Here is a 23,189-nt window from a genome sequence, read left to right as displayed (position 1 = left end):
TTTTAGGAACAAAATTTATTCCAATTTCAAACAGAGAATTTATTTCAGGAGAAAGATATGAAAATCAATTTCCATCAGGTATTTCTGCAATAAGGGTCAGTGCCCAGAAGCCAGAGGTGGGCTGTTCCAAGAAACGATCGCACTCCTGGACTGGAATGAGACGGCTTGGAGCCTGAATGGGCACTGGGAAGCTTATTCAGAAACTCCTTTCCCCCACCCCGTTCCCACCCTCCCACCCTGACACTCACAACAATACATGCATTTCAAATGACAAGGTTTAAAAACAGCATTTTATATAGTATCTTTTTAAATAGGATAATGTTTAAATTGTCTTAAATCAGGATCCTATAATATACAAGTATAACCAAATAATTTCCACCACATTGGCACTTGTAAAGAGTCTCTGGCACTACTAAAGAAGGGGCATTGGCACAAACCATACTTTTAAAAACTGGGTGCTGCAGTACAGACTTTACCTCTGCTGGACTCTAACAACCTGGGTTCTGTATAGTACAATACGATGGTCAGCACACTCCAAAAAGCACATTTTTTTCTTTAAAAAATAATTACCAAGTAATAAAACACGTGGAAAAAAAAATAAAAATAAAATTAACCCCCCTCCCGCCCCAGAAATAAAACAAAAATGTAGCTGAAGGCAACGCCAACATCGCTAGGAAGCAACAACAGATCAAAGAATCTGATTTCAGGAGAAGGGGAGACAGGCAGAAAGGGTGGGAGCTATCCAACACGACGGAGCAGGAGGGGCGGTTGCTCACCACAGAGCCAATCCTTACAGAATGATTCAGGTAGATGGGAGGATGAAAGGGTGATCTTGGCCCCACTTTGGGTCTCTCCATTTTCAAGTGCAGAACTGGGTCAGAGTTTTCCTGTTTCTTCAGGACGAAAAAAAAGAAAACGAAAAAAAGAAAAGTGCACGGGAATGGAGCGTGCCCAAGGGACCGTTTCCTCAGGCTGTGGGGTTGGGATTCTGGAGAGGAGAATCTCACCCGACTTCTGTCCCGAGTGCCGCAATCCCTCCTTCTGGTACGCGGGAAATCCTGACCCAACCCGTCGCCAGAGGAGATAATGTAGGCATGTCTGGTTTGAAGTTTGGCACTTTCAGTACAGTAGGCATTTGTCATGGGGTTAGCCACTAGAGAGGTGGAGAAGGGGACCAGTTCTGCAGCCATGCTTCATGAATTCAGCTCAGAGCGGACAGGCCATCCTCTTTCTGGAAAGCACGTTCATCTTCTAACCCCAATGCCTTCTCTTCTACCCCACTGTGCACCATCCAGAGGTGCAAGTGTGACTTGTTCCTTCTCTAGGTCAGAGGAGGTTTCACCAACATGCAGTGGGTTAGTCATCATACATAATGTCATTGCCCCAGCTGTCATGGTGCCAAGGAGGTGACCAGGCCAATGCTACGGCCAAGCAGCTGACCAATACGGTTCAGTACACGCTCCAATTTTTAAAGCCCAAGAAGCGTTCCACAATTCAGAGAAATTCACCCTGTTCCACACAAGGTAAGACAGTCCTTCTGTGCCAGGTCAACATCTCTTGACAGGTAAAAGGAGGCTACAAAAAAACAACTGTGATTCAAATGGGAAGTGCCACCATCACCCTTGGAAAGGACCCTCTGGAAAGCTTGTTCCAAGAGCCTGAATTTTTTAGTGCTGGTTCTGCAGCTAGCCACGGTTGCTGTGCAAACCATTTGCACAAGGATCAAGGAAGTAGATGGGGCTGCTCCATCATCCACTCCAGAAGAATGGCATTTGGACTAACCAAGATTGATTGTAACAACCTCTTCATAGAAAAAACCTTGTACAAAAAAGGATACTTTTGGCATAAAGACAAAATGATAATAATAAAAAAAAAAAAGCGGTAAAATTGGTGCAAAGCTGTTTGGCATATGAGGGAATTCTTCCTTCACTTTTCCCAAATATTCTATGGGATCAGGAATGTAACTATTCTAGAAGCAGTTGCTGCCCTGCCCTCAGCATCAACTCTCAGGCAGACCCCGGCATTTCACTTGTTGGTCCCAAGGCTACTACTCCGCTACCAGCTCTCTGGTCACATGTCAGGCACCTACCCTGAGAGCTTGTTTTCCTTCGTAGTGCTCTGTGAAATACAGCAGAGACCTCCCTCACCTACTCTGAACAACATGAAGGAGGCCTAAAAAGCAGGAGTACTGGCAAGTAGTGTGAACTCCAGATTTAGTGTTACAGGTCAAAGGCATCTGGGGCACTTAGGACTTCCTGTTACGTTTTGTGCAAAACACAGATGTAGTGCTAAGTCTACAAAAGAGACGACAAAAATATTTGACACCCTCTTCAACAGTGCAGGTTGGGAGACCGGGTTTCTCAGCCTCTAGCCACCAACAGCCTATATGCCATTGACGGGGCATCTGGTTTAGCCGTAAAGTTTGGACTCAATGCAACACATTGGAATTATAACAGAATTGTTAAGAGTAGCCCAGACTTCACGTAAGGCCAGAGTTGAGTCGGACCCTAGTGTTTCTTACTCATTGTTTGCTTTGCCACTGCACTCTACTTCCAGGCAGATACAAGAGGCAGCAGAGCCTTGGCACATTTGCTCCATCACCTGGGCTTCTGGCAGCCTCTCTGTAATGAACCTGAGTGCTCTGGGCCCTTCTGCTCAGTGGAATTCAATTTGGCACCTAGAATCCAAAACAAATCTCCATCACGGATATGTATGTATCCGTGAAGCCAGCTACTTTCTCTACTCCACTGCTAGCCAGATGTCTATCCACAGCAGGATTCTCTGGATCCTGCTTTAGCAAAACACTCGAGAAGTGACTGCTGTACCCAGTTATCAGGCACCCTGCAGCTCTGGAGCAAACAACTGTGCATGTGCTCCAAAGAGATTCTACACTTCTCTAAAGAGAAACACAGCAGCATCCATCTCAGGGGGAGCACAGACAGGGACCTGGGGGGAGGGGTGGGGGAAATTAAAAAAAAAAAAAAGAAAGCTTCCCACCTCCTCCTAAACCTCTTCACAATCTTTTTTCAAGCAGTAAGAATCCTACCCACATCCCAGAACCCGCGTCACCCAACTCTGGTCCTTCTCATAGAAAACCCGAGCGCTGGGCAGGACCGAGGCATTCTTACAAATGCACAAGACACGCTGGCACAAAAAAATGTGATAATGGGACTCTCTTGCTGTTGGCAGCATGTGAAAGAACCAGAGGGCAGCAAGGGAGATTTCAAAAGATCTTTGCTCCTGCCAAAATCTGGGGGTTTAAATGCCACAGGATGATTCCGTGCACTTCTGATCTTTGCTGCATAGAGAAGTCGCCCAGGCAATGCCTTGTGCTCCACACTCAAGAGGGAAAGTTTTCCTTCCATGAATTGAGCCTACTATTTTTTTTTTTTTTTTTAAATACAGTCAGGCACTTCCCCAGGCTCAGCAGCTATTGCTCCAAGAGCTCCCACCATTTGTAGTCCATGAACAAAATACAGCAATATGTAGCAAACTATGTATAGAACATCAATAATTTAAAAAAAAAAAAAATCACAGTCTCCATACCTTTTATAATTGATAAGAAAAAAGTAACCCAGACTAAATCGTACAAAGAATGGAAAAGTGATGGCTTTTTTTTTTCTGGTTTTTTCCTTTTCCTTTTTTTTTTTTTTTTTTTTTTGCTAGAGTTGGAGAGCAATTGTTCTTCTCCAATATTTCATCACAGTGAACCATGGAGCGTGTCCTCGGGAAGGGAAGGGGTGAGGAGGGAAAGCAAGCAGGATTAGCGATTACGGAGGCACCCTACAGCACAAGGCAAAGGGACCAGTAACATTCCACGCTCCCACAGTCCAGTGAATTCACAATCTTGGCTGGAAAGTTATATATACCTATATATACCATGGGAATGGAAAGGGAAAAAGAAAAACAACACAGCAACAGAAGAAAAGCCCGAGATGAGGCCGCCTTGCCTGTTGGTGAAAAAATAAGGGGTGAAGAAGGTGCTGAAGAATGAGGCATGGCCCCCGTTAACTGTGAAATAAAAGCAATTTGTTAAAAAATATGAAAATCAACTATTCTGTGGACAGAGACATGAGACTTCCAGGATAACACTGAGCAAACTTGCCACTCCACAGATCAGACAATTTGCAATCATTACATCATTAAAAATTAAGATTTTTTTTCCTGTAATTTTTAAATTTTTCCGGTTTGTCTTTTCTTCACAACAAGGCCTCCCATGGAAGGGAGGAGCAAGGGGCAGAGCAGGTCAGACCAGGTTGTACTCCTTCAGGTTGAGCTGTAGGATGGTGTCCTTGACTGCAGCAAAGACGAAACGGATGTTTTCTGTGTCTGTGGCACACGTGAAGTGAGAGTAGATGATTTTGTCGCTGTCTGGATTTAAATCCACAAACATCTTGAGGATGAACTCGCGGGCTGCCTGGGCATCCCTCTGTGGGCCTGCAGTAAACAAGGACAACAGTAAAAGGCACTCACTTTGAAACCCAGTTGAAAAACTAGCAATTCCTCTGGCACTTCCTTTCTCCATTTTCCTCTGGCTGGGAGGTTTCAGGGGCAAAGGAATTTAACCCCTCTGTGGCCTCCAAATCATAGTGCCTTGAGCACTCTATGCTTAATGGTTGAAACCTACTTTTAACCTAACTTTTTCAGTGCTCCAAAATACCATAATCTGACAAGCTCAAAGAGGTTCCTTTAGACTGTGCTCTTTCAAATGGAGGACTTGGCCAGATGATTAGCCCATCTGGTCCACTATGCTGAAGTGGCAAATACACAATACAAATGAATCATCTCACCCCCTCATAACAGAGCTAGCCAACAGTGGAATAAAGCTGTTCATTGGGGGTGAGGACACCGATTTCCTTATGACCCCTATAGCTACAATCTTGTGTGCTGTGGAACAGAATCTAGTTGCTATTTTTGCATGCTAAAGTCATATTCCATTAAAAATACCTCTAAGGTATATTATTATTTTCTCATGGATCTGCCAGTTCATAAAGCTAAGTCAGTTTCCATTCCAGATCACAAATGACTTCTTGATCCATGACACCTGTCTGGTGTCTCACTCTTCCACGGCATGGACCACCTGGAAGATCCTCCATGGACCATCTCCCATTCACAACCATTCAAGTGATTGCTGTAACTACCACACTAATTGTTAACATGGAAAAAGCAGCATTAGGAAGAGTAACAGATTTTTAGCTGTTGTCTTAAATCACAACGGAAGCCAACAACAATACGTTGACCAGGGACAATGGATGGATCCCAGACCACGGCAGGAACATCTGACATTTACCACAAGACACTGGAGTTACCGTACTTCCCAACAGCAGAGGGAAAGGGGTTTCTCCAATTACTGCAAATGAGCCTTGGTCAACCCCAGCAAGAACAAACAGCTAGAAAAGGAGGGCTTCAAAAAAAGAAAAGAAGTTTGCCAATCCTGAACCTCCACTGTCCCTCATTTATCTTTGAACTCTTACAGATGTCAGCATCATTTACATCATTAGAAACACCTTATAAATGCGCTATAAATCAGAGGTGACAAAGAATTGAGTACCAGATGAAAACTCCCTTTTATCAGGTAAGTATTTTCCCAGAAGTATGGATGGCAGATAGACACCGATTTCACGCTGCTGCTTTTTTTTTAAATTGCTTCCATTGTGACTTGGATAATTTAACCAGTCCATATTTGATGATCAGTGAAGGGGCTCCCTGGCAGGAGTATGAATTTAATACTCTAATGAGCATTTCCATCTAAGCTGTACCCGCACATAGTTATACATGTATGGAGGTTAATACTCAAAATAAAGTATCCAGATTTCAATTGAGAACCAGGAGCAAAGTTAAGGGAAGTAGCTCCTCCTGAGAAGTGAAGATGTTGCCAAATGTCACAAAGGGACTTTGCATCTGTCCATTCTTTCCAAATTCACAAAGTTATACATCTGTAAACTAAGACATTTTGAAATGTACTTGTCATATTTGCTCATTGTCTGAGGCATTTCTGCCCAACAAAGGGCCTCCCAAACCTCATTCCCCACCTGTGCTTCTACATCTAATTCAGATTTGAACCCATAATTTTCTATTGCATCCCATCTGCACTCCAGACTAGACAGATGGAGAAAGAAAACCACATAAAAATTCACTCGTGAACATACATATCTAATACAGATGAAGCATGTTGTTTTCAAGAAGCTTAATTCCAGTTTGAATGCCCCTTTTTAAAAGCTACTTACCATCAAACTCTGGAAAATAGTCAACAAGGTGGGAGTACAGGATCTTGTCTTCCAACAAATCTTTCTTGTTGAGGAAGAGGATGACAGAAGAATTCTGGAACCAGGGGTAAGTGATAATGGTCCGAAAGAGGGCTTTGCTCTCTTCCATTCGGTTCTGACACAAGAAATACATCTCATCAACTCCCATTTGTGAATTAGCCTCATCTCCACACCCCTAGACATCAACCCAGACATGAGATTCCCTACATGGGACACTCTGGCGCTATTTAGGTTTTGGTCTCAGTGGAGTGGTTAAGTGTGAAACAGCTGCAACATCTGGGTCTGACTTAATTGCTGGCCAGTAAATGAGACTTAAGTCAGCCAGGGAGCTATTTCAGCGGCCAAAGTCATTTTGAACTTTGCACTGCCATGCGGAATATTTGAAACCTACTTTTGGTAACTATGCCTTGTTCCCGCCAAGGCAGCGATTAGCTCATGAGAGTAAAGAGTACCCACTCACTTAATGGCAACTCCTCTACTAACTGCTCAAGGAGCTACAGTGTTGGATTATAAAGAGACCAGGAATTATCTGGTTGCCACGATACAAGACATTTAGGGTGGAGGGGGAGAGCATGAGACTGCCAAATATATTTAGGAGGGTCGCATTAGAAATGCACAGAATCTTTCAAGGTAGGACCCATAAAGCACTGAGTCCTACGTTCTCACTGTGTAACAGGAAAAACTGAAGGCTGGAAAAAAACACCCTTTCTAATCCAACTCCCAGTTTTCGGGGCACCAAGCGCTTTGGTAGCAAGTGCTAAGTAATCAGGATATACCTCTTCACCCTAGAAGAGCTCTCGCACTTTGACTTACCTCATTATCCGACTCCACTAGAACCTGGTCATATTCACTAAGGGCTACTAAAAACATGATGGAGGTCACATTTTCAAAGCAATGGATCCACTTCCGTCGTTCTGACCTTTGGCCCCCAACATCCACCATCCTGAAGGAAGAGAAAGCCACGTAGTTTGTCACAGCAATTGCCAGCCAAGGTTCAGTAAGAGCTTCTCCCCCTCATCAACCAAAGCATTAGCATATAAATAAAGGCAACCCTCCCTGGACACTGCAACACAGGTCTAGCAGGACAGTCTGACAAGCTTCCTGCTCTGCCCTCTCAAATATCAGTCTCAGGGCCATCACCAAGTTTGACTGATTCACTTTTCAGAAAACCTGACAGCAGAACACATGCCCCAGAATTCAGCATCTCCATTTCTACTGGAATCCTGACTTTATTTACTGAGCAGAGGTCCTGGAGCCAGGTGCATCCATCACACCAAGCCACCGTCTAAAAGAAAGCTAATTCCACACTGATCCCACTCTACCAGTGGCAGACCTATCTGCTTTTTGCTATTAAGATTTAAAGCTTCTGACCATAACAGAGGTTGAAGACTTGCTTTAGGGCTTTCCTCAGAACATGTTGTTGAACAGGGTTATGTAAATACACAGGTAAAGCTTAAAAGTAGTCAGCCATATAGTCACATGCTTGTAAAAGGTTAATGCTCAGAATAACCTGCTCTGCCCTTCTACATGCAAAGATTACCACAAAACTACAACAAAGCCAATCAGTTTAGTAATGGAGCATTACACCCATTTCACAGCTGGGAAAAGCAAATCCCAGAGAATGGGTCTTTCACGCTGCTCAAAGAAATCACTCTCTCAAGCCTGAAACTGAAGACCAAGTCCTCAATTCTTAACCTGCTCGTCTCCCAATCCCTTCCAATACTATTGATTCTAGGGTGACACGGATAAGATTGGTATCTAGACAGAGGAAGGAAGACTGTTACTTTGCAACAGTGTCTTTGCATGCAGTGCTTATTATACAGATATAGTTAAGCCACACACCAATGGCAGAAAAATTAAAAGAAGCAGGTCTCTAGGTCAAACCCTGATGGCCCAGGCTAGACAGAGAGTACCCTTTTGGAAAGCACACAAAAAACATTAGTGTAGAGAAAGCACTCTTCTCCCCCACTTCTTCCACCGGGAAAGCTACAGGGATCAAAGTAATTAATGTTCAGGAAAAAAATAAATCTTGGAAGGGTGAAATTTCTAGTCCAACACAGCCTGAAGAGAGCTTGGTTTTTCCTTTAGTGGATTAAGCACGCAACCAGTTTATCCAATAGGCTTGTGAGCTGTTATACATGCATCGGATGCCAGGGCGCCAACACAAGAGGAGGAACAATACCTGCTGGGCAACCATTCAGGCTCTCTGGAGACATAGGCAAGTCTAACAGCAAACTATGCCACACACCTATTCCTCTTCCTCCAGTCCTAAAAGTCATTGGTTTAATCTAACTTACTGTCCCCTTCAGTAACTTAAAATCCTACCATGGACTAACTCGGTCCCTACACATAGGAGCTCCCTTTACCTAAAATTTCACAGTATTCCCCAAACACATGCTTTTGCATCTTCTCATGATTCACACCCTTGATTACTAGTTTAAATAACTATTTCTCCCCAAACCCTCCTGGTTTAGACCCGCTTGTTCTACTGAGCAGAGCACAGGTCCTGACTTCAGTACCTGAAGATAATATTCTCTAGGTCAAAGGGGTATTCTATGATCCCGGTTGTAGGAACTCTAACCCGTAGCACATCCTGCTGGGTTGGTAGATATCCCGGGGTTGCAATACGATCCACATCACTTAGGTAACTGCAAGAAGCACAGAGAGAAACTCTTCAGACTGTAGCATGCGCGCACACAGAGGTTTTAAACAGTCAAGGAGGCTAAAGATACCTGACTGATAGTAATATCGCTTGAATCATTTAAAATGGGACAGGACAAAGTAATAAAAGGCATTCTTCAGGGAGAAATCTTTCCTTGTCCGTCCCCTTGGGAGCCTGCAGGGCCTCACAGGTACTGCACATTTAATTTCTCTGCGAGTTTTCTATTAATTAAACAGCAATTCCCCAGCCATCTCTTCCCGGTAGTAAGCGCAGTGCCATGTGTCACACCTCACTCAGTTACAGCCAAGCACTCTGCTTCAGCTTCAGTAATGAGAAGAGAAAAAGCCATGTGCAAAGCTGTGGATACAAACAGCTTTCCCTCATCAAATGGAAAGGACAACAGTAACCAGTTTAAGACATCACCACCCTCACTGAGTTCTTCTGAAACAGGTACAGAAGAAACTCCTCTCTCTATTGGATGCACTGTGTCATCTCCAATACTCAGGGCAGAATTTAATTTTTATTTTAAACAAGCGAAGTATATCCATGCAATCTAACACACTGCCATTTTCCTGAGTTATTCTGCACTCAGACTTTCTAGCTGCATAGGCCAAATCTTGGTCCCTTATAACTACCCATAGCAAGCCTGGAAGGGAAGAGTGGCATTTCTGCCATGTAAGGAGCCAGGGCTAATGAGAGATGGTGTAGGGTAAGGACTCTATTCACTAGAGCAGAGGGGTAGGCAGCTCCACATATTACCCAACTGAATTTGTGCACAAGGATGGTGGCACTAAACATGGTTAAGAGCTCTCCAGGCATTCTGATACTAAACCTCATCACCACACACACACACACAGCTCTTTGCATACATCAGCACAAAGTCCACAAAATAAAAAGTGAATCTATGAGACTAGCATCAAAAAAGCATGGTCACAGCACATGACCAGAAGCAGACCAAGAGGAAGGTGAAGGAACAGGCAAAGCCATATATCCAGGCACTTCCTACCCTAGTGCACATAGCCACCCTTCCTAGACAACCCCACCAGTCTGAATCACTAGCAGCATCCACATAATGGTAATAAAAAGGAAGAAGCAGATTTAAAAAGTAAAATTAATACAGGACAGCAAAATCATCTTACAGTGAGATAACTATTTACTGCAGACCTCTGCTAAGGTTTTAGGCAGCTTTTTTTTTTTTTTTTTGACTGATATCCTATGACAGAGTGCTTATATACTTACTACTTAGCTGAGTCTGAGAGCTGATATTCTCGTCTCCTGTCATAACATTCTTGAATTCCAGGGTCATTCCACAATGTCTTAATTGCACTTACATATGGCTGCTCAAAGGTTGTGACCTTTTCTACATCCACTTCCCGAATCAGCAGTGCGTTGGCCTGAGGGCAGAAGAGCAAAAGACAGCAAAGCATATATTAAAGCGAGATCCTCCTACTGAGGCCTCAAGGAAGGCCACATCAGGGTCACAGATGAAGACAAAGGGAAAACAACCATGGGCAAACTACACATTGACAAACAACCGGATCAGTATTTTCTGGGATCAGCATTAGGGTAAAAAGGAAATGCTTCAATTTTGCATTTTTAATAGTTGTCACTTCTGTGAAGTCCCTTTAAGCATTACAAGGTCCTTGACACAAATGATTTAAGCAGAAAAGGCAGCGCACTAACATGGCTTATCCAGCTGCACAGGATCATTAAGTCACCAACAGTTTAAATCAGTAGTTTTCAACCCACAGCCCAAACAGCACACTGTAATATCCTGTTAAATGGATACATGGGAAGTAAGCTGTTGTGGGTGCAGCCCACAACACACTGAGAGCTGCAAGTGTGGCCCACTATGGCAAATAGGTTAAGAACCACTGGTTTAGATATACTGCATATACCAACTACGTAAAGATTTGAGGAAGCGGGGGCCAGAACTTCCTGCTATCAGGGGAGTTAAAGCAGTTTTGCTACCTGAGTGTACCCATCACAGGTTTCATTTTAAGGCTTTGTGCAATTTTTAAGAGCATGGAAGATACTACCATAATCCACTGTAATGAAGGTCTCTCCTTCAAGTAGGGGTAGAAGAGAATGTTATTCCTATTGATGCCATATAGCTTAAACAAGACTTAAACCAACATGACAGCCCGTTACATTTTCCTAGCTTTCACACATCCCCAAACCACACCCTGAAAACCCTATAAAGCTGCAACAAGAAGCAAAATTTTGCCTATTTACACAATCCTATTCCCTAAAAGGAAGACGAGAACTAGACTGAATGCTATGTACATTAAGGAGAAGGGGATCTATCCCCCACTCTCAGCCACACACCAGCTAAAATATGGGTCCTACAAGCTACTTCACAACATGCCCATTTCTCAGCATTGATCTTGTGGGACCATCTCTAAAAGCATAAAAAGAAGCTCAGTGTTCAAAAACTTCCCCTATATCAAGCAGTTATTATACACGGATACAAAAATTCAGCACTGCACAAATGATCTGAACCAACTGTCAAACAACCTCATTTTGGAAAAATGAGCCAATAAAAAGTAGCACACATACTAAAATCTGATTTCTTGGCACTTGTACACGTTTAAGCCAGTTGAACTCATTTAAACCATATTTGGCTGAAAAATTTACTCCTGGACCCAAGATTTATAAGCCAAGTTTCAGCCTGGGGCAAATTTTTTGTGATTGTTATAAGCCCTAAAAAAGAGTGGCCCTATGAACAGCCTTGTTTGTGAGGAACAGAACAGCTGCTCTCCTGTGTGCACACATAAGAAAGCTGCATGGGCCAAGGAAAGGAAATGTACCAAGGGTTGGGATGACACCTAGATGGAGTCATGCCCTGGGGCTCACCTTGTTCTGTTCATACTTGTATAGGATCTTCAGGGTCTCCATGGCCCTGATCATGGACTGCATGGCAGTGAAGATGTTTTGGTACACCAGCTTGGTGAAGCCCCTTTTGTCCTCTTCCGAGTAGCCTGAGCCATGAATTATCCGCATCTGTTTAATGAATGTGCTCTTCCCGCTTTCCCCAGTGCCTGCAAAAAAGAAAAGACCAGAAAAAAGGGGAAGAAAAGGTCAGTAGAGATTACAATTGGGATTCGCTACAGGGAGAAAGAAAAGCTAGTATTATAACCTGTGCCAGGGTAACCACTATAGTATGCACATGGAACCTGCCCTGTTGATTACAGCAGCCCTAGTTTTGGGGGGATTTTTTGGAATAATAGATGGTATCCCAGTGGACTCATCCTACCAAAAGCCTAGTGACTAGGATGGGAAGAGCCTTTGTTCTTTGACAGGCTTTGAAGCCTGGTCCTCGGTACAAATCTCACATTACAGCCACTCCCACACATTCTGCGTCAAAAGGCTCTCTCGCCTGTCACACCTGACCTATTCCCATACACTCCAGCTTGATGCTACAATCACAGCTCCAGCTAAAGAGAAACCCTCTACGCAGGTCCCTCATGTATGCTGTAAAGAAAAAAAAGATCAGATAAGTTAAACAAACTGGGTTCTCAATGGGTGGACCAGAGGGGAGACCATTGCATCACAAGAGCTCTAGCTGAATTCACTCAGGATTATACAGTACCAACATGATTTGCCCGCACAAGCCAAAATGCCCTTTCCAAAGTAGTAAAGCTTGCAGGAAAAGAGGTGCTCTGAAAGGCAAAATGAGGGGCTCAAGCAGCACCCACCCCGCTCCTTTTACATTAACAGTCAAGATTATATATCTTCTGCCTAGTCTGAGACCAGAGACTTTGTGCACGTATTAAACTACAGGCACAAACAATAATTGTTTTTGGATAAATATCTCATCTTGAGCTAAGAATTCCTTTCTGCCTTCCAAAGTTAAAAAACATCTTAAGGGGCAAGGAAACAACATCTAAAATCTGAGCTGCTAACTTGGTTCTTTAATACAGCCAGACCACTGGAACCAGTATCCGAAGAGTCTGGAGCCACCTGAACTGCTGTTAAAATGGACAAACTTATCCTGCATCAGTTACAGCCTATCCAAGAGGAAGTCACTTGGGTATGAAGCAGAGAGGTGGCTTTGGAGAATGTGAGTAAAATAGGTGTTAAAGCTCAAGAAAACTACACTAATGCCTGAAACAGTTCTCATGACTTACTGTTACAGATTACTTTTAACGACTTAAAAATTGGAGGGCATTCTCTGCTTCAAAACTTGCAGCATTCAACAGTTATTTGTCTATTCATTGTCCTGGTTCGTGTAGGTCTCTCGCACAAAAGGGAGATAAATAATTCTGAAATACAGGAAAGCCTGCAGACTGGGGTAAGTGCAATACCCAAAACTATTGGCTTTTTCATTTTTTTTTTTTTTTTTAATGAACTAGATCTCGGATGATAGCGGCCCTTTTCTGTGATCAGGGTCATCATGCCCAGAAGCAGAAGAAGAAAAAAGAATGGCATAACTATGCCTTGAACAGATGCTCTTTGGGCAGACGCAGCGTAGATGACACTGCTTGCTGTCCATTATAAGCCTCTCTCACTACCGCTGAGAACTGATGGGAAGGACAGGTGGATTCATGGTGGCAGGGATGTGCTGAACACCCCAACTTTTTCCAACTTTCATTCTGTGAAGGAAGTTCAGATAAGCAGGTCAACATTCCTGCTATTAGGGGCTTAGGAAGATGTAACCTTTACTAGATGATGATGAGGGAAATAAGATGCTGGAAAGGAGAGTGTCAAGACCAGGGTAAAGGTGAGGAAGAAAGTGTAAAAACAAAAAAACAATGTCCCTTTGCAGCTTTACAGAGCCATGCCACGGGCAAGATTCCTCTGGTGCTGCGCTAACACGACTTCTCCAGCAACCTCTATCATCTCTATTCAAACAACATGGTTACTAAGCAGGTGGAAGACCAAGCCATTCTGTCTTTCACATAAGGTTGTTCCTTATTCACCTTGGCCTTCTATAGCTTTGTCCTCAACAGAGCAATATCCTACATGGTATGCTGTTCACTCTCCAAAATTGCAAAGTTCAGTGTTTCAGCAGGATAGTTTTATCAGAGTTTTGCCATACTCACAACTGATGCACATTTGGTGGAAAGCAACCCCAATACAGGCCAATGTAAAGCAGCAAAATGGCCTATGATTACCAAGAGCAATACATCCAGGAGTAGTTCATCCTGAGAGATACTAGAAAGGTGACAAATCCTTCAGATCTCCAGAAGGAGGTACAATTATGGCACACCCCCAGCTTCAACAACATGAACAGCGAGGTCTTCAACTAGAAAATTAGGGCTATATATATATATATATATATATATATATATATATATATATATAGCCCTAATTTTCTATATAAGGAACAGCTTCATTTTCTAGTAATATAATAGGGCGTATCTGTAGACAATTACTCCTTATGCGTTTGCAGCACCTCTTTGCCCGTGCTGCTGGGCAAAATGTAAATAAATGGATGCCTAACAGAAAACCCACACACCTAACTGGAAAGGGAGTGGACAGAGGACTTAAAAAAAATATAAAGGTTTCTTCCCATGCCCAGAATTTTTAATGTCTCAATTCACTGCACATTCAAATGAATGCTTTCATTGCTGCTAACTGTCTTAGTCTGCTGCAGAAAGCTACACCACAAATAGGAAAAAAAAATAAATCTGAAAGTGAAATCTTTTGCGGTTGAGTACACTGTGGCAAGAAACACTTCCTCGTGCTTTTACCACAGTAACCAACAGAGAAAGGGGAGGGGGGGAGTGGTGGAAAAGAAAGCAAGAGATGCCTCAGAGCACTTTGATAAAGAAACGGTAAAACAAACTTGAGCGCCAGGTTGCGCATATATTTTAGCAGTTACGAGGAACCCAATGCAGGATGAGATTCCTCTTGTCCTTAAAAAAGGGCTTCTTGCTTTTCTCCAGTCCCTCAACAAAACACCCGCGCTGTTATGGACATTGAGAATACCAGTGAGCCTAGACTCCTCTCAGCGTAAGAACACAATAACCTTCTTTATACGACAATGTTGAAATAAAGGAATCATTTGAGTTCACCATTCCTTCAGTCAACATGTGAAAGTCCCACTGCTTATAGTAAATATTGCTGATGAACCTAAGTATACAATACCCCATGCTTAACTTCATAGTATTCACAGACCAGAGTAATTTTGCACAAATTTCATTTTCTTTAATAAACAAGACTGATGTATGCCTAACATGAGGGGGCAATAATTGAAGCCCTGAAATCATATTACTGGTTAAAACAGATCCATAAACTAATGTTTTTTGTCCTTCACATGGCAATTATGGTTCAGACCTCCATACGAACCATCTGTATCATGCTGGACAGTGGAAACAGGTGGGATAAATTCCCTCTCTGCTTAAATCAAAATTCTTACTATGCATTTTCCTTACAACTACGCTCTGTCCTTCTCAAAACTCTGAATAGGTTAGGAGAAATCCATGCCTGCAATATGATATTCTCCATTTATGCTGTGCTTCACACATCAAAAGATCCCACGTGTTTCTACAAACCACAAACAAGAGATTGGCTTCACCCACCATTGGACCCACCTCTCTGACACGACTGCTGTTTAAGTCTACACAATGCCACCCAACAGCTTGGGCCAGGACGTGAAAAGTGCCAAGAAAAATCAAGGGGGCAGAGTGCGATTACCAGGACTAATGCTAGGCAGTTTTATTAAGAAAGTAGGTGAATTGATTTTAAAACCAGTCAGAGCCACAGCATATGCTGCTTGGAGACTAGTGTTTTTAGTAAACCAGTTTTAAAACCAGTTCAGTAACAATGGTTCAGCCTGTTCTGTATTGAAGCTTGATCTATACTATGGCTCCAACTAGTTTTAACATTCCTTCGACTGAACTATTTAACGATGATTAAAATCTGAGGGAGGGAAATTCACCAGCACAGAACGGATCTGAAGGAAACGGACATGGGACATTCAGGGATCGTAGGTGATCAGGACCTTGATTTTACATCTCATCTGAAGGACCACAGCATCTCCATCACCCCAGCATCTCAAAAGCAAGGCAATAGCAGTTAGGAGGAGAGCACACACTGAACTGTCAGCACCACACAGCGACCCAGAGGACTCCTTGGTGCCTTCAGTTATAATCCTGACTGCACGCAACCTTGCTTAAAATTACAAAAGGGAATACAAGCACCCCTGCGTGTGAAATCACAAACACACCAACACGAATACTTGAATCAACACTTAAAACCTGCCAGGTTGGGACAGATCCTAAACGAACAGACTCTTTTATATGGGACCTGAGTCCTATTCAAAGTGGCAAAAGCCACAGACACAGGAGGACCACGGCAGCAAGCATAAAACAGCAGCGGGATGTTATAATGCTTGCGAAAACCTTAATTTCAAACTTCTGGGTGACCAGGAGCCCAGCCCCCTCTTGACACTCAAGCTTGCCATCTGCCCATCCCTTTTCAATCCACGTTTTGCAGCTCCCCGTTCGCATACGTCCAACACGTCTCCCGCGACTCCCAACGCCGTCGTACCTGAATTACTACACCCTTATCCCAGAGCAGGGGAGATTTTAGACGTCCGGACCACTCTCTCTTCCTCACAAAGGCCTGGCGCACCTTATTCCTCCCTGTCTTCAGGTTCGCCTCACCTCATCTTTTATCCCGGCCAGGCCTCCCGTTTGTAGACCGGTTTAAACGGTTACGGACATCCATACATCTATGAAAGACCCTCCTCGAACAAACAAGGAGCAATGGTCTCCAGTCGCTGCAAGGGGGGTTTGGGGTGGATATTAGGAGAAACTCTCTCATGAGGAAGGTGGGGAAAGCGCTGGAGCAGGCTCCCCGGAGAGGTGGTGGCGCCTCCATCCTTGGAGGTGTTTAAGACCAGGCTGGGCACAGCCGTGGCCGGGATGATGGAGTCGGGGCTGGTCCCGCTTGGAGCAGGGGGCTGCACTAGACGCGACCTCCCGAGCTCCCTTCCACCCTCGTTTTCTAAGTCGTTAATGGCCCGACACGGCGCAGAGGCCGTGCTCCCGCAGAGACGCTCCTTCCTGCTACACGGCCTCGGGACCGAACCGGGGATCGACACGAGCCGCGTCCACGCGGCGATCCCCGTTACCATCTCCCGCAGCCACAGACGCACCAAGAGAGCAAACACACGGAAGAGATCGCACCCTGCCAGCCGGGGCCACGGCCTCTGCGCGGCATCTCTTGCCCGTACATGCATGTGTCTCTCTCTCTATATATATATATGTGTATGTGTGTGTGTGTCATATATATATATATGACACACACACACACATATATATAGATATAGATATATATATAGATACAGATATCACCACCTTTGACAGCAGCAGGACGCCAGGCTCGGGCTCCCCCGCTTTCCCCGCGGCCTGACAACGCTATGGCCTGGGGGGAGGGGTCCTGGGGGGGGCAGGCCCCTGAGTGGGGGAGGGGAGGGGAGGGGAAGGTGGGGGGGAGGGGGGGGTCTCCTCACCGAGCAGCAGCAGCTTGAGCTCGCGGCGGGCGTCGCGCTTGTCCCTCCGCAGCTGCTTCTCGATCTCGGCGTTGATGCGCTTCGACTCCTTCACCTCGTCGCTCAGGCAACAGGCCATCATGGACTCCAGGGTCATGGTCCCGCCGGCCCCGCCCGGCCCGGCCCGGGCCCGGCCCGGCCTCGCCCCCCACCCCGGCCGCCTCCCCCGGCCGCGCCCGCGCCGCCTCCTTCTCCTCCTCTTTCTCCCCCCCGCTGCTGCTGCCGCTGTCGCCGCCGCCGCCTCCTCTTCCTCGGCCGCCGCCGCCCGCTTCTTCCCCCTCAGCGCCGCCGAGCCGCCGCGCGCCACAACCTACCCCGCTGCCTCTCAAAACATTGCCCCGACGGGCGGGCGCGGCGGCCAATCGGAACGCCGCCTGGCGCCAGGGAGGCGGGACTCCACGGGGAGGGGGGAGGGGGAAGCGGGGGGGTGTCAGCGCGCAAGTTTGGTTGGCCGGTGAGGGGAGGGAGCGGGGCGCGCGTTAGAGAGCGGGGCGGGGCCGCGGGGCATTGTGGGACGGTGGCGGAGTGCTGCCAGCCAAGGGGGAGGGGGGAAGAGGAGGCTGGGATCTGCTCCGTGCACCATAGGCAATAGCAGGGCCCCACTGCAGGAAGGAAGGGGTTAATGGGGGGAATTAGCGCCCCAGGGAGGTGCCCTGCCCCTCTGTATCAGCCCCTGGGCCCTCCTGGGCAGCTGGGAGCACCCCTGCCTTCCCCACCAGGCCAACCCAGGGCCTGGCTGCAGCCGTGCTCCCCGCCTTGCCCCACGGGCTGGGCCGGCCTCGCGACCTGGGGCTGCCAGGAGGAAAACAGAAACCAGGAGAAGCCGCCTGCTCGTCCTGTGCCGGAAAAAAGTCCGGCGTGGCGGCTCGTCCTTCCTCGGAGAGGGGAGCCGATGGCCGACGTGAGCAGAGATGGAGGAAGAGTTGCCCGAGGTCGGGCGCAGCCCTGGCTTCGTGATGTGGATTCTCCAGCCGGGGCCGTGGGGGGGTCCCGACGCGCTCGGGGCTCCCGGGCTGGCATTACTTTGGGCAGGTCTCATACCAACTTCGGGACCGCCGCGCATCCGGAGCGGCTTCGTCCCTGTTTTTAATGGTCGAGGTCTTGTCCTGCAGGAGCGGCGCAGAAGAGGTCGATGCTGCTTCTGGCTCGTGTGGGTCGTGCTGCGAAGCTGCCTCTGACCATCGTGCCGGGTCAACGTCACGACGCGCAAACCAGAGGACAGGGCCGTGCACACGCTCGCCCGCAGAATACTCTGAGCCCGGGGGAAGGACCTTTGTCCTGCTTACAGGTGCAAATTGCAGCGGTTTTCCCTGGATCACAGGACGGCATCCAATGTAGAGAGGGCTGCACTCGAGGACTGCAGTTCTTCGAGCCCCGGCCTTGGACAGCTCAGTTTCTGCCCTAGGGAAACCCCCTTGGAGCTCTGTCCCTGGTACTTGTTTTCCCCTCTACCTTCTCTCAGAGACATGTCAGAGCTAACCTCACCCTTGACCCATCTGGCTGGGCTGCTGATGCCAGCTGCTCTTCCTCTATCACTGCCTTCCCCATAACAGCTGACCACACTGGGTTATAATGTTGGCTAGAGTCCTCTAACTTCTGCATCTGGCTGCTATTGCTCTGCTCGTCTTTCTTCCCAGGGGCAGAAGTCTCGGTGCTGTCTTAGCCCGTGATCAGGTTTCCTTCCCATGCTTTCCACTTCTTTAGCCTCAGCTTCCTCTGTGTGTTTGTGGTGGAGACTCCACAGCATGCTGTGCGTGCTGCTCCATCTCATCTGCTCATCTTTTCTTCCAAACCACCTCTTTACCGTGAAGGTCTTCCTTTCCTTGTTAGCTCATATCATGCATTCAACGTGGCCAAAGATGCTGAGAGAATCCATGGACATGCTCCTTACACCTCTTTGCTGGGAAAGGGAAAAGAAAACTCCAACTGTTAAGTTGTTCTCTCCTGTTGTAAGCCAAGATAAGTCCGTATCTAGAGTCAGCTGCAATCACAACCCCCCGTTCATTTGTATGAGTGCTACAGTGCAAGCACTGTTGCTTCATAGTCCACAAATCTCTTCCATAGGCATCGAGCTTGATTTTTTTCTAACTCTTTGTATGCGCTACGAAGCAAAAGGACCAAATGTTCACTCAGCTCTTTGGGGGAATTGTCTCCTTCCTCCGCCTTTATTCCGCCTTTCTTAGGCTCTTTCTTTGCTCTGCCTGTCCTTTGTCTCCTTTTCATTTCTCGTCTCTCCTGCCTTGTCTGGCTTCTTGGTGATGTTCCTGGTTTCCCAGTTGTTCTTCCTTTCTTCCCTCCTAAGCAGGATCTGCTTCTCTTGTTGCATTTTCTTCTGGATACCCATTTCCAGCTCTTGCTCCCATGACCGGACAGTCCTGAGCAATCCAAATGCCAGTCCCGTGCCAACAGGCTCACTCTTGTGTTTCGCCAGGCCATCATCGCTCCCAGCAAGTGCCCTCTTCAGCTGCTGCTCCCCTCACTCATATCAGTGCCCAGTGCTAACTGCCTGGTTCTAGCTGCTATTCGTGATATTGTAGTGATAACTGTTGCTCCATTATCCTCCCAGTTCAGTTCTTGCATCTTCCCGGTCCCCCCTGCCATGCCTGTGCCCTTGGGAAGTGGGCAGTTATCTGCCGATCACTGTGTTACTGTCCAGTGCCAGCTGTCGCTCTTGTCGGTGCCTAGTTCGAACTGCTAGTCTCCAATTCAAGCAGAATAGAGGAGATGCTTGTGAGTGAGAGGTCCCACAGTCTGCCTAGGTCCAAAAATTGGCCTCTTCCAACTGCTGAGTCCATAACTCTCCATTGTCAGTGGTCACTCCTTGGTCCCAGCTGCTTTGTCCTCTGTCCTCAGCATTCACTCCTTCATCATCACCTGGACAGCCACCATGGCATTCCCTGCCCCAGCAGCTGAGGCTCTTACTTGGACGGTCATTTAGGAGGGGAAGCCTCCTTTCTGCCTACACAGCGGAGACAAGGGTGTCATCCTGCCTAGGATAAGCTCGGTGCCTGATGCACCATCCTTCTGTTGCATCTGGGGACAGTTTTGTGGGCAGCCATGGGTCAGAGGCAGGGGCCGACTAGAAGATTTAAGAACTGCCTTTTTGCCTGCAGAACTTCCCCCAGAGTTCACCGCATCGCTGTAGCGCAGCAGGGGCTTGTGGACCGAGCACACGAGTGGGGCGGGAAGTCCTGAGTTCGACTTCCACCCCCAACACTGCTCCTCTTTGACCTTGAGCAACTCTCTCAACTATTTTGCACCTCCCTTGGCTGTAAATTGGAGTTGTAGAAGAACTGGGTATTGAAGTTCCTGTGCTGCTTTGATGCTAAGGTCTGAGTGCAATCATTCTGATGATTCCCCCCCCACACGTGGGTCCCAAATGCAAAGTTCAGAGGATGGCAACCCAAGAGCTGTCTGCAACCCGAACTCCTTTGGGAAAAGAAAGTTGTAAAAGTTTTGCATTTGTCCAAGCCATCTGCTTCTGTTGCTGACACAGGCCAGCCTGGATTCGTCTTTTTGGGCTTTCCTAACCTTCCCTCTCATCAGAGAGCATCGTCTCAGGGGGCACAGACCTAGAAATCCAGAGCTATTCCCACCTCTACTGTTGACCTCCTACGTGACCCGAGCTTCCTTTCCTGCTTCTTCCTCCCCTCATTCATCTCCTCCATTTAGACCATCAGCTGGTTTGGAACAGGATCTCCCATGCGTATGTACAGCACCTAGCGTAGCAGCAAGTCATGACCTCTTGGCAGAGCTGTGCTGCAGACAGGTTAGACAGCAGCCCTGCTATTTTTGGTCCCTCTTCTGTTGGCTCCCTGAATATTTTTCCAACTTTTCAAGCTTCAGTTTCTTCTTTTCCCTCCAGAATTTTTCTACCACTGCTTCCCCGTGCTTCTGATCAGACTTTCCTGTCTCCCCCTATTCTACGCGGTCTTCCCCCAGCTCGTCACCAAGCGGTGCCATCAGCTAATGCCACCAGCTATGATCCTCCTTCACTTCATCTCCTGCCCTCCAGGCTTCTGATTGCTAGCGGGCACCAGTGGAGCGCTCTCTCAGCTCTTCTGCCTTCCCCAAAGCCTGGGCAGAAATGCCAAGCAGGGGATATAATGAATGGCAACAGGTTCTTCCACATTACTGCGCAGTCCGGGGTGGGGGTTGAAAAGGTGGCTGAAACAAAAAGCTCCAACAAAGCCAGCAAAGCATTTTAGGTGTGTGATCTCCAGGGACATTCCCTGTAGATAAGTGCTGGTCTACTGCATGCGATCTTGAATGTGTGGGCAAATTCAGAGCAGTTGTCTTCACAGCCCATATCTCAACAGCTAATTAGAACAGAGGCACAATGCTCTCTCCCCTCAATCCCAAGAGAACACCATATCTAAAGGCCTAGACTGAAAACGGTTTACTTTTCCTTGCAGAAGATACTCGCTGGTCATCAAGATATGAAGGTCTCAGGCTGGATAGCCAAGCCCTCACAGTGCTGTCTCTGCTTTCTCCCCTCCTTCATCTTTAGCTCTTTCTTTTTAGGAAAAATCATTGCATACTTAACTCCTTAAGGGCAGCAACTTCAGGTAACCAGCTACCCCAAAGTCTTCACAGATCATGTTGCTGTTTTAAAAGCCCCAATTCTCAACCCTGGGGAGCTTGTGAGACCCTTTTAAGGGTGCCATGTAACATTAGCACTGCTAGGTGTGCTAACACCTACCTGCTTGACAAAGTAAACCCAATAGGAAATCCAGAGTGTCTGATCTGTTGCAGGCTTACTGAGTTCTTTGCAACAGAAAAAGTGCTGTTATTCTTTTTCCCATAGTCAAGAAAGGGGTGAGAGCTAAGATCTGGCATTTCCCAAGTGGGGACCTTGAGTCCAAAAGGTTGAAAACCACTGGTTTAAAAGCAAGAGATGCAGTGTACCACAGCCACTTCCAGCTGGAGCAGGAGAAAACCTGCAAAAGAGTAGAGACTAGTGGCCTAGGCACAGAGGGCATCTACACCATGGCAGTTCAGCTGTGCCACCAAGGAGGTCAACCCCACAAAGGATGTGCCACCACTGAGCACACCCAAAATGCAGCTTCGGGGCTCTGCACCAAGGATGCTTTCACTGCCTGGCTCCTACAGTGGACATGCAGAGCAGAGACAGCAAGCAACACACCCCGGTGCAGGCATCCTCAGAAGCTCCAGCCCATGGATGCACTCACGTAGGTGCTGAAATCAGTGCAATTTAGGCCCATACTAGGGGTTACACACAGGGATAGGTGCTCTGCTAGGTCAGGACTCCTGGGGCCCGTCTTTATCTCCCCCACGGACTTATAACTGAAGCAGATATTTCCCTGTACCTCGGTAAACTGAGTGCATTAAAAATGATGCATCACATGGAACTTGCTTTGAGATCCATTGGAAACCCCTCCTCACCACCTTCCCGACAATGCCCCTCTGCTCAGTCGCACAGACGTGCCTGTTGCTAGTCAGAATTACAATCCCGTCTAGGTAGCTTGGAAGACAGCGGGGGTTTTGCTCCTCAGGGTCCACCTGGGATTTGCGAGCGGGTGAGTCACAGGAGCAGAGAGAGAGAGACGGTGTCCCGACTCTTCTGCGGTAAATGCTCACCAGAGAGTGCCATGAGATCAAAGCTGCGCACAAATCGGGAGCAGGGCTTCGCATCTCATCTGATAAGCAGGAGCCGCTCAAGGCGAAGCCACGGGGAAAAGCAGCCTGGAGACTGGAAAGAGAGACAATCACTTGAAACAGGCGGAAAGGCCAGAAC

The 23,189-nt window shown here is 46.9% G+C and overlaps 1 protein-coding gene across 2 annotated transcripts; it reads right to left on the bottom strand.

The window, feature by feature from the left end:
* GNA11 (G protein subunit alpha 11) lies at positions 1 to 23,189 on the bottom strand. 2 transcript variants are annotated; one of them, XM_019484077.2, is made up of 7 exons: positions 23,033 to 23,189; positions 11,785 to 11,969; positions 10,168 to 10,322; positions 8,786 to 8,914; positions 7,080 to 7,209; positions 6,228 to 6,381; positions 1 to 4,437 (listed from the first exon to the last, which is right to left on the bottom strand). In XM_019484077.2, the coding sequence occupies exons 1-7, from the start codon at positions 23,043 to 23,045 to the stop codon at positions 4,247 to 4,249; spliced, it is 957 nt and encodes a 318-aa protein (XP_019339622.1). In that variant the 5' UTR covers positions 23,046 to 23,189; the 3' UTR covers positions 1 to 4,246. The 2 variants fall into 2 exon arrangements, with proteins under 2 accessions (XP_019339622.1, XP_014460411.1); XM_014604925.3 differs by lacking the exon at positions 23,033 to 23,189 and adding an exon at positions 17,393 to 17,576.

This window comes from Alligator mississippiensis, chromosome 16, assembly GCF_030867095.1.
Source record: "Alligator mississippiensis isolate rAllMis1 chromosome 16, rAllMis1, whole genome shotgun sequence".
Lineage (NCBI taxonomy): Eukaryota > Metazoa > Chordata > Crocodylia > Alligatoridae > Alligator > Alligator mississippiensis.
The sequence above is the reverse complement of the archived record's forward strand: the minus strand, read 5'-3'. Positions and strand labels throughout refer to the sequence as shown.

Bases quoted from the DNA above. Each gene is read 5' to 3' on its own strand.
- GNA11 (XM_014604925.3), bottom strand. From the start codon at position 17,528: ATGACCCTGGAGTCCATGATGGCCTGTTGCCTGAGCGACGAGGTGAAG. The intron at 6,382-7,079 runs GTAAGTCAAAGT...TTCTTGTGTCAG, and splicing joins TAGTGGAGTCGGATAATGAG to AACCGAATGGAAGAGAGCAA. The intron at 4,438-6,227 runs GTAAGTAGCTTT...TGTTTACTGCAG, and splicing joins CTATTTTCCAGAGTTTGATG to GCCCACAGAGGGATGCCCAG.